Genomic DNA, 11942 nt, shown 5'->3' with positions numbered 1-11942 from the left:
CATAGACGGTAATTTGACATCACTGATGAATGGTTTTACCCCCTCCCCGGCCTCTAAGTCTGCAAACCAGTATCGTGATAGTACATGGTCAGTGCGGATATTTGCGGTTATTTATCAACCCTGTTCTGATTAGGTCAGGGAGCTATGTAGCTCCCTGATTTGAATTCCGTTTTGTGACCCTTTTTCTATAGATATTGTAACACCCGTTAGGTATATCAACATTTTCGTATGGTGAATTTTAACGTGTAGGCCTAACCTTCGGCAATTACCATATTACCAGGAATTCGATTTCGTTGCAGAATTATATATCACAGGAATCTTCCCGTTTTTCCCCCAGTTTTACCCTTATATGTGCACCTCCACCTCGCATCTTCCCCTCGTCGCCCGCACCGTCCCACATCCCTTCACAACATACATTCTGCGACTGCCAATCAGAATCAGTGCTTTACGGATTTTGTGCAAGTTCATGTACGTTTGTGTCTATGGTTTGTGTCAGTAGATTGCGTAATACACGTGTACGTTATGTATGAAACCTTACGCAATCTGCGTGAGAAAACCATTTTACACTAAGATAGCATGCCATTGCCAGTATAGAACTCTTACTTAAATAAATAATTTCCTGGAAGTTTTCATCATGGGGAAGAAAAAGGACGCGAATACTGCGATTGGTAGAAGTATCATTAAATCTCGTCAGAGGAAGTCCAGGCCTGGTCATACAAATTCATGGGTGAGAATTATCGCACAATTGATACTACGTTGTTATACTGACAAAGCACACAATGAATTGTTGATCATTTAATTTAGCCTAGCCTATATCTAATAATATTCGAAGTGATTATTCGCAGGGCAGCCCGGCGAATAACGTACACAGACACCTTATTCGCAGGGCTGTGACGATTTTGAAAATAGGTTTATTATTAGGTTTTGCCATTGATACCAGTCAGTTTAGGGGCCTTGAAAAAGCCAACCTTTTGGGCCCAAATAGTCTTAGCCACTTCATAAGCTAATTTTTGGAACCCCAGCAGTTCAATTTTTAAAGCTTATTTTAAGGGAGCTTATCTTGAGATTCCCCAAAGCCGATATTGCCTGAAAGCCAATATGGTCAAGGGTGTGACACCCCCCCTCCCACACCTTTACATGCAAATGAGCAGTCACTCTGCAAAAACAAAGGTGAAAATGAGGGATGACATTTTTTATGTAGGCGGTACTAATGCTAGACTGGTTCAATCTTAAGGCCCTAGGCTCCCAAAACCAATCCTAACAGCATTGAGGTAGGAATCCCAAAGGCCAATAAATTCCTCAAAATATAGAGGCTCCCAATTAAGACTCTCAAAAAGATAGCTGGTGCCCAAAAGCAGACTCGAATAGCCCCAAAAGTTACTGAGCCCGTTAACCCAGTCTAAGGCTGCCCTGTGAATAAGGTGTATGTGTCTGGCTATTCGCAGGGCAGCCCTGCAAATAAGATGCTTGTGTCTGGCTATTCACAGGGCTGCCCTGCGAATAAGGTGTATGTGTCTGGCTATTCGCAGGGCTGCCCTGTGAATAAGATACTTGTGTCCGGCTATTCGCAGGGCTGCTTTGTGAATAAGGTGTATGTGTCTGGCTATTCACAGGGCTGCCCTGCGGATAAGCCCCACCAATAATATTACTAGGCCTACGTTATTAACACTAGGCCTGCGTTAGAGACTACTGCAGAGACTAACTCTTAACGTTAGTCTAACTCTTATTGGGATTAATGCAATTTTAGGATGTGATATAAGCAAAACAATGACATTTTCGATTCATTTGCCATGATGATATTACTAGCTCCAGATGCTGTTGCCTGATGGATCCAAAAATTAAATTTTCTCCACACTTCAAAATGTTTAATGGAGTTCATGTAAAGATGCAAAATTTCACAGCAATTTTGTTCAACAATGATTATCAGCACCAAATATCCCTTTAAATCGCATTAGAACAAACACATCATGGTACTGTATACAAACATTAGAACATAGCTTGTTGCCCAGGACTTACGATTAGCTGTAAAGTATAGTATCGCTATATACTATCCATTGAAGGCAAATGAAAAGTAAGAGCTTTCAGTCACCTTAGGAAGTGACACAATCTTTTAGCCTCTTGTCCTGTTCTGACCAGTGGTGGATGGATTGACCTATGGAATTACTGATTCAAAGCTGATGCTCTGTTGGGTCCAAGTTGCCACCAATCAGGTTACTGAGCAGTAGCAGATTATGTTATGTCAGTCTGAAGTATGTAATTATTGCGGTACAGCATAAGCTTAAATGCTTTGTCCTGTCTTTTTTGATTATTGGATTTGAAATGATTTCCTTTCTTTCTCAGCATCATACCAGTGACTTAGATGATGGCTATGACTGGAACAGAATCAATCTCAATTCAGTAACTGAACAGAATTCTCTTGATGAATTCTTGACGACTGCAGAGTTAGCTGGCACACAGTTTACAGCAGGTATGCCTATCTCATAATGCAATTATTCCCCCAAGACTAAATGAAAAGTCTTGCTTGAGAGAGCACTAATTGAGCAGAACTTTTCTTAATAGCTGTTTGATTTGTTTTGATTTAAATATATTTGAAAACCCAGACCAATTTAAACAATCATTATGAGCAAGTTTCTCAAAAATGTTGTCGACAATTCTGTGGAAATATCAACTCAATATGAAACCTCTATGTACAGTAAGTCTAATTTTTTCCCCCAGAAAAATTGAATATCACTGTGATCAATGACAATTACAGTGGTCTACCATCAATAGAGGAAGAAGAGGCAATTCACAAAGCCCAGGAGGATAACAAGGAACTACTCGGCATCCCACGAAGGTAGAGTTGTAGTTCATTCCTTAGATACCAAACAAGGGCAAATATCGAGTAACTTCAGTTCAGTTTGACTTTTTGCTATCATTGTGTCATTTTTGCCTTCATTAATTGATATAGTCACACATTAAAAAAAAAATGAAAATGGAACATAGCTCTTGAGATGGATTATGTTTCAGTACACAACATAGTTCCTCAGTAATTGTTCTAAGCTAATCATTTAAGCTTTTTGTCTGCAGGCCTCAATGGGACTCGGATACTACTGCTACAGAACTGGAGATGAAAGAGAGAGAATCGTTCATGTCATGGAGAAGGCAACTAGCAAGGTGATTATAACTTAAACCATGTAAAGTCATAAATAAGCAGATTGAATCTCCCAGATCATGGATGGAACAACTAATTTTTAAAATTGACAGGATTGTTATTCCTAACTTGAAACAAGAAGGAACTTAATTGTCTTGATAATTTGCTATTAGCTCTGCTTAAAGTTTTGCTTGAGCTTTCATTAAAAACTTTGTTTCTATGATTCAGGCAACTAATGTAAATGTGAATTATTCTGATAGCTATCCATCTGACCCCCCACCCTCACCCCTTCCCCTCCCTGCTTCCACCTTCTTTTATCTCTCTCACTCATCCACCCCAATCCCTTAACCCTCACTTCAAGGACATTTACAATGTGATACTAATACAAATAGTAACTAATCCTGAGTGAAACAAATATTCAAATTATAAATTTTTTTCATCATATTAACATTTTCAAAAAAACAACAAACATTTTAAAACTGCCTAACTTCAAGTGAACTTGTAATCAGAGTGCTATCTTATCTAACCAAACCGAAACCAAACTGCATCATTCAAGTCATCTTCGAAACACGATATATACAGCACTTTGATGTGGTTAACTATTTCATTATCATAATTCCTTGTTTATTTTCTTGCTTTGCCGTTCAGTCTGGAAGAGAAGGATCATGTGGTCTTAACTCCATTCGAGCGTAATTTAGAGTTCTGGCGGCAACTCTGGAGGGTCATAGAGCGGAGCGATGTCGTGGTCCAGATCGTCGATGCACGGAACCCTCTTCTCTTCAGATGTGAAGATATGGTGAGTCTTCCACCCATTATATATATTTATATCTTATACAACAGTCATTGGCAGGCCACAGTCAAAAAGTTTTTACCCAACCCATGACATGGTAGAGCAGGTAAAGGAATGTTTACTATTCCTTTAAAAAAATAAACAGATAAACAAAGATGCAAGATGAGAATGTTGAATGCCCTTTCTCTGAGCTTGACATCAAAGAGATCAAGGGCTTTCAATATATGTGAAAGTTTCTATCAACTTTTACCCATTAATTCTTTCTATTTCTGCCTTCTTTTTTTATAGGAAAAATATGTGAAAGAAGTCAGTGAAGAGAAGGAGAATTTTATTCTCCTCAGCAAAGCTGATCTCTTGACCCAAGAGCAGAGAGATGCCTGGGCGGAATATTTCACTCACCAGGGCATACGAGTTGCATTCTGGTCAGCTTTTGCAGAAACGGAAAGAATAAAACAAGAGGTTTGTTCTGACGATGGGAGTACCCTCGTGGATAGACGGTTATAATTTTAGCCAGTATCGTATAGCAAGATGAAATGCTAACACAAGTGAACTGCTTAACAAAAGTAAAAATTGTATATTAGTTTGTGTACATGAATGATTATGCTATATTATTTTTCAGTTATTAATAACAAACAAAATTCAAAAACATGAATATTGATGTACCAAATGTAAACACTAACTAATAACCTGAGATGTTCAGTAGAAGGGTTAAAGCTTGTCATTAAAGGATGGTTTCTCCCAAATAAGAATCAAGTTTTCTAAACTCCTTAAGAAGCTGTTCATCGTAAAATATCTTCTTTCCGTAAGTTAACGACCACGGTCGGATTTGCCTCTTAGCTTGTGCTGTGAAAATGGAGTTTTCTTCCTCCATCCCAGTCTCTTCCTCAAGGGTTAACTTGAAACTCTCTAGGTGTAAAATTGAGTCACAAGAAGTTTTGGTATTCTCTTTGAATAATTGTTGGTCACCTTCTGACAAAAGTCATGTATACTGCTTGCACGATTGTCAAGCCTAAATTGACACCCTATCCATGCACCCGCCCCCTGTGGGTTGATATCAACCAGTTTGAGGTTTGCTCAAAACTGTTATTAACCTCATAGACTCATGAAAATCTTTTCCTGTTGCCATGTACTTTTTAATAAACATAACTCAGTAAAGATGTGAATGTTGAAATGGAATGTTTTCAAAGTTGTCAGAAAACTGTCCAGTTTATGACGGCATGCTAAATGAACGACTGCATGTAGCTGTAAGGACTCTCGTATTCGGACTCTTTCAGCTCGACAGCGCGGAACAAGATGGAGAAGATGAGGCAGATGATGAAGGTCCTGCCTTAGAGACACAGGAAGAGGCAAAGAAACAAACAGAGGACGATGCGACGAGGTTACCGGTATCTAATCCATTCAGTCAGTTAGAGGAAGAGGTCGAAGGTCTCCAACTGGATGAGGAGAGTAGCGAAACACCCGCCGAAGAAATAGGTGCAAGAGAGGGCACTTCTGATGGAGCAGGTGGTAAATCAGCTATGAATATTCATGAATCTGATTTGGAGGATCATGAAAGAACTACTTCTGAATCGCCTCATTTACGAGATGAGGACGACGATGATATCAAGGAATCAGTTAAAAATGCAAAACCTGAAAGCGATGGAGACAGTATTAAGGACGATGAAGATTCAGACACATCACGCGCTCCAGATGTTAGAGGCCCTGGTACATCTAACATGAAGAGACTGGCAGAAAGCAACAATGGAAATCTGGTGAATGGAGAAGAACTTCTTGAGTTAATAAGATCAGTTCATAAAGGAAAGAAAGTTGAAGAAGGCATCACCACTGTAGGAATGGTAAGGACAATTTTTTTTCTCTTTACTGTTATGTTCAAGGTAACCACTATGATCTGAACAAGTTTCATCGTATGCCATGAGATATATTCCAGTTCCTATGTATAGCATCGTGGTGTAAGTACCGCCATAAACTTGCAACTGAGACGGTATTTATAAGGGGGGGGGGGGGGTTATCTTACATTGCTTACACGCACACTATAACTAAATCCAGATATCATTAGAGTTGCTATTGAAACTAGTTTGCCAATTTTTTATCTCAAATGTGATTTTTTTACCCTTTTCGCTACAATGTGGATAAATGAAGGGTGAAGTAGATCTGCGAAGCTCGGATGTAATTTTGACAATTCATCTCTCAGAAGGTCTCAGAAATGAGAAGTAAGCTTAAGATATGTTCTAACAATTTCATAGCATCATCAGGTATAATTAGTGAAAAATAATGCGTTGAATTCAGATTATTCAGATATTCATGTACTTTTCTTCTTTTTCACTTCTTTTCACATTGTGAATAATAGGTCGGATATCCGAATGTCGGTAAGAGTTCGACTATCAATGCTCTGCTTCAGCAGAAGAAAGTTCCCGTGTCAGCTACCCCCGGAAGAACCAAACATTTTCAGGTAACTTTAACGGGACATTCATCCAATATTTCAGCCTTCTTCCATTTAATGTGACCACAAAAACAGATTGGCAATATAAAGAGTAAAGAAATTGAATCATCTAAATTAATGGTCATTTTCTCTCTCCAGACTTTATTTGTTGAACCTACTCTGTGCCTCTGCGATTGTCCTGGCCTTGTGATGCCCTCCTTTGTCAGTTCCAAGGGGGAGATGGTGATCTACGGGATCTTACCGGTGGACCAGATCCGTGACTTTGTCTCACCGGTTTCTCTCATATCCTTACTTTTAATTTTACTGTGACAATCTACACCTCACCCTTTCTCAAGCATAGACAATTATCAAGGAAAATTAATAACACAGTTTGGAAAAAAAAAACAAAGCAAATGCTAGAATTGGATTTGAACAAATGACCAAGTTCTGTGATATGTCACCTTAGCTGTCCAGTCTGTAGTTGGTGGACATCCCTGTTAAACCATTTCTATGCTTGGGTTGCCATTCAAAACAAACATCACACCCCAAAATATGTTAAGGTTCTGCTGGCGAACAATTCTAGTTGCAAATGTCAATACTTTTGTTCGTAAATTAATTTAATACTAAATCTATCGATACAATCTGTTCAAGTTTTTGAGACCGAGATTACAAGTAGCCCTAAATCCATGTTCCTTCATAGCTCAAGCTGTTGTCAACCAAACAAGAAACATTTTAGATATAATTGTCTTGTAATAGCAACACAAAAACGAGATCACCATCTTAATTTTATGATATAAATACGTACACTTCTTTTTACTCTCAAAAGGACCTTTTTCTCCTTTGAAAATTTACAAGCAATGACAAAAATTGTTGCACCTCATCAATGAGGTCTGAGAGAGTGATGTCGATGAATGGAAAATTAATATTTCCTTGACGAGCTGTAAACATTTGTCAGATGGTCCCTCGGAGAATTCTGAACAAGTTCTACAAGATATCCATCATCAAACCGAAAGAAGGGGAAGACCCGAACAGACCACCAACAGCCTTGGAATTTCTTAATGCATATGCATGTAAGTGAAATGAATATTCATTTTTTTGTTTCCTTCTTTTTTTTCTTCCCAAATGAACATTAATATAAAGCAAATAGCAACATGGGACCTTTCTGTAATATGTATCTTAACGGCAAACTTCATGAAAGAAATGGCTCGGACTAACAAACTTCTTTGTTTCTTACATTAGATAACAAAGGGTTTATGACACAGAAGGGCGTTCCAAATGCCAGAAGAGTTTCTCTCTTGGTGCTGAAAGACTTTGTCAATGTAAGTTACCACTTTCCTTTTTCAACCCCTTCAAAATAAATTGGAATGGAATTTGTATTAAGATGTGGGAGGAAAATTTGTCCTTGCAGTTTCACTTGGACAAGAGCTATCTTCGATGTAAACAGGTTTGGTAGTAAGGTGGAAGGCTCTTCTAGTAGTTTGTATTGTCTTTCCTGATCATGAATTGCCCTACCTTACCACACCCCCCAACCCCCTCCTTACTTTATCAATCTAACACCAAAAAATAGGTGTGCAAGTGTAAGAATGAAAAATGATTTTGAAAGCCAATGCAGAATTGGAGAGGTCACTGGTGTGACTTTCTTGATCAGGAAGTCAACGTCTCTGGCAAGTTTTCAAATAAATGGCTTGTCGATCGAATGTACAAGTTTGTGATAAAAATAAAAGAGTTTGAAACTAGTTAAGGTCTTGTGTTGCATGTATATTTTATTGATACATTACCATTTTGCACAAATCTTACTAAGCACTGTCGCTGTCAAACACAACTCTTGTTTTGCAACTGATTTTAGCCTTTGATGGAATGATTATGATGTCATTACTCCAGAAATTTGCTCACAGTCCTGGGAATCTTGATTTATAAAACTGACCCTAAAACTTTTAATCTGTGCTGACCGTTCTCCTTTAAATCTGTTGACAGGGAAGACTTCTTTACAGGAAGCCTCCACCGGGTATCTCAGATGAAGAATTTGATGCAGTCTGTGAACCAGTGGTGAAAGATGGGTACGAAGAGAGTAGACCAAATCGACCCACCATAACAGAAGAAGGAACTCAGGTAAGACTACACAAGACTGTAGTACTTAAAGGCATTGAAGACTCGCTCCAAACCGCGTGCCGCCCTGTGAAAAACTTAACTTTCCGTTGATTGCAAGTGAAGTTTTTCTCCTGTCGCTACAAAATGCAGACAGTAATGAAACGTGATACCTTGTTATCTTTAGTTGGACCTGAGATGTCCATCGCTGTATCGTTTGTACACTGTGCTGTGGGTATTGACCGCAGCTGTATGTACTGACTGTACGCTAGTGTCTAATTACCGACGGTAGCAAGCTGTGTGTGTATTTTCTGGGATCAATGGTGGTGTTTAACACTTCTGTTACACCTCATTCGAAACTAGGTCAGATTACCGGTATTCGACGTTTCTTTTTTCGGGAGTCTTCACACCCTTTAACTAGACAAAAATGGAAGGATGGGGGTTGGGGGGGGGTGAAAATCACCTCCAAGAAGACATCCTGCTGGAATTGTATGTATACATCAATGTTGTTGTACATGAAAAGTAGCTGGAACTTGATTCCCGCCTTGCAGTTATGTGGTACTCGCTCTCAATGTACCGTGATCAAGGGTTTAAAGTACTTGTTCTTATAATTCAGTATTTGTTTTCAGATGCCATATTACTGATACTCGATTGAAAGTAGTTGGTACTCAATCAGGGCAACTACATTACGATGACCCAAGAGAATTTGTTTTATGTGTAAAATGGACATCATGACAAGAACAGGCATAACCTTTTACTCTCTGCCATTATAATATTACTCTACAATGGCAATATACTGACTATACTAACCTATCATGATTGTAGTAATACTATTAGCCTAACCAGGGAGCTGCTATTGAGCACTCAAAAGTACACAAATGAAAATGTACTGGGATTCCAAACTACTGTACCTACACACTGATACTCAGTACTTTAATAAAGCCCAGAACTCAGGCTATGTCACTGGGTGACCGGAATGTCAAGAACTCGGAAGTACTTGGTACTCGAATGACAGTACTCAACTACAACACTGTTACACATATGTATCCACATGACTTACAAGATTGTCAATTGGACTTTTGGACATGTCGGTATCAATTGTCCAGTAGGTCCAGTGGCGGGGGAACCATACAGTTAGGGGGGCAGATGCCCCCCGAGGGACTTCAAATGGACTGCTGGTGCCCTTTTCAGCTTTTTACCACTTTTTACTTATTCGCGATTATTGACTTTTTTATTGCGCTCTCATCTACCTATTGACATTTTTCACATTTTGTTGGTGTAATTTTCTGACAAAATGCTCAAATTAGCAAGGCCCGGAAAGGGTCATTTCTGGCGATCAAGGGAGTATCTTTGCTCAAAAAATTTCTGTACGCTCCACGCCAACTTGTGGTGGTGCACCGCTTAGATAGTGTCGAAAGCGCCCCTACAGACCATTCTGGCCCCCCTGACCAATACCCCTAGCTCCGCCACTGACTAGGTCCACCATTGGTTATTGACAACAGGGATTCCATATCAGTGGAGGTTGGAAGTTTTATCAATTTTCTGAATTTTTCCAAATTTTCAAATGTATTTTCCTCTTACAAGGCACATAGAAGTGCTCTTTGGGTTTGAAAACAGTGTTGGTTTGTAACGATCTATAGTCATCATTTGTGCACGTCTTTGTAAGTTCGTTCCATATTCTTTTCTTCTCCTTCAAGCAAAAACACATGACCAGTGAGTCATTAGACGCGACCTTCTTTGAAGAGGGAAAGACGGCAGCCCATAGTAAAGGCACCGTGGGATCCCAGGGTCTGAAGAAAGTCGGTGGATATGTCGTGTACACAGATAACGATGGCGTGAGAACGACCAGGGAAAAAACATGGAAAAAACATGGCAATAGGAACAAAAAGGAGAAATTAAGAAGAACATACAAGCACTTGGATGTTAAATAAAGAGAAATATGGTGTTGGTCAATTTTTGTAGGATTTTCTGACTGGAATCTCTCATATACTTGCTTTATTCTAAGCTGCGAATAGGTCTTCCTTTCCTGGACCTAGAAATGATTTTCTAATTTGACATTTCGAAGCGAGTAGTAACTGTCTAGCATCTCTTAGACTTATGGGACAGTCGTTTCTTTATTTTCTATAAAGGTTGCAAAGAAAGGCCCAGGCCGATTTGTTTTACTTCAAACAGATATAAGTGAGCGATATTGTATTTGGGATTGTGTGTTTGGTAGGAATTTTGTGAGGAGCATCAAAACACTGTACTCACCAGTAATTTAGGCAGTCTTATAAATTCAGGTTATTAAATCTGGTATATGGATTCTATGTGCAGGTAATCACATATATTGTACTTGCTGGTTATGAAATATACCATGTATAATTCGCTGGCTTCTGATCAAGTGTATCCTTATCACTGCATTACGACTCCCTATAGAATGTAAACAAATATCACAAATTGTTCTTTCAAAGCTTTACGATTGCTAGTCTGTGAAACTCATTTGAAAGTCGTTGGGTCATACATGGTTCAGTTTGGCATGTAACTGTTGTTAACTTGTGCTAGAGATCAGGAGGGGTGTTCTCTTAAACCCTTGAGATCTATATAATAAACTTGTTTATGTTACAGAGGTTAGGGTCATATCCAATTCATTTTTGTCCCTAATGTGGATGTCGATAAGCCCAAACATCTGTTTAGACCTCTTTGGAAGTATTTCATTTAAAGACTGGAGCTAACCATTCTTAGCTCCATGCCTGCTCTATAAAGGCTGGAGCTAACCTTTCTTAGCTCCATGCCTGCTCTATAAAGGCTGGAGCTAACCTTTCTCAGCCATACCTGCTCTATTTGTTACTGTTCCAAAGGCAGTCTCCTGTTGACCATCAAAACATTTATTGTAGACAACTGATTTATTGCATTTTTCAACTGGGAGATATCACTTCTCTGTTCTTAGGGGGGGGGGGGCATTGGGGGTACAAAACTGTGTTTCCTTTGTTATTGAATAGGATGTTAAAACAAAGATTAATATTCTAATAATATACTGTATGCATCTAATTCTGATATCAGGTCAAATAAAGAAGCATAAAAGTAGAAAACAAGCATTTCGTTGTATTTTGAACCAATTATTTAATCCTTCTTAAATATAGAAAAAAAAGACTGGAAATTTATTCCAAACATACAATGGTTAGTCAACCACCATAAAAAATATACATCCATAACATCTCATTTTGCACAGGAGCACACAATAGACTTAAAGTGTTGTACATTCATCTAGCCCACTTGATGTGAAGCTCAGCCTTAATAACCAAAGGGCCAGCCATTTCTAGCTAAGATGAATTACCCGACACATTTACCCCAGTACTAATTTGTCCTATTTGGGGCCATCTATTATGTTTTTTGTTTTTTTTGGAAATTGTATCAAAGAATACATTAACAAAGATTCTTGTTTCCATAGCAAAAGGCATTTTTGTTGATTTTCGAAAATTATTTTACCTATCTAGCCCTCCCGTGTGAGTTCTACCTAAACTTATCCAACACCTCCTACC

At 38.8% G+C, this 11942-nt stretch overlaps 1 protein-coding gene across 1 annotated transcript; it reads left to right on the top strand.

Annotated features, from left to right (window-relative positions):
* The first annotated feature begins 487 nt into the window (after positions 1–487).
* On the top strand, positions 488–11496 carry LOC139976344 (large subunit GTPase 1 homolog). Its single transcript, XM_071985035.1, has 13 exons — positions 488–727; positions 2341–2467; positions 2716–2833; positions 3067–3153; positions 3779–3926; positions 4209–4379; positions 5195–5755; positions 6268–6369; positions 6499–6644; positions 7288–7409; positions 7579–7658; positions 8314–8448; positions 10122–11496. The coding sequence occupies exons 1-13, from the start codon at positions 635–637 to the stop codon at positions 10353–10355; spliced, it is 2124 nt and encodes a 707-aa protein (XP_071841136.1). The 5' UTR covers positions 488–634; the 3' UTR covers positions 10356–11496.
* Positions 11497–11942: the final 446 nt, after the last annotated feature.

The sequence above is a fragment of the Apostichopus japonicus genome, chromosome 11 (assembly GCF_037975245.1).
Source record: "Apostichopus japonicus isolate 1M-3 chromosome 11, ASM3797524v1, whole genome shotgun sequence".
Lineage (NCBI taxonomy): Eukaryota > Metazoa > Echinodermata > Holothuroidea > Aspidochirotida > Stichopodidae > Apostichopus > Apostichopus japonicus.
The sequence above is the reverse complement of the archived record's forward strand: the minus strand, read 5'-3'. Positions and strand labels throughout refer to the sequence as shown.

Bases quoted from the DNA above. Each gene is read 5' to 3' on its own strand.
- LOC139976344 (XM_071985035.1), top strand. From the start codon at position 635: ATGGGGAAGAAAAAGGACGCGAATACTGCGATTGGTAGAAGTATCATT. The intron at 5,756-6,267 runs GTAAGGACAATT...TGTGAATAATAG, and splicing joins GCATCACCACTGTAGGAATG to GTCGGATATCCGAATGTCGG. The intron at 6,645-7,287 runs ATCCTTACTTTT...AGCTGTAAACAT, and splicing joins GTCTCACCGGTTTCTCTCAT to TTGTCAGATGGTCCCTCGGA.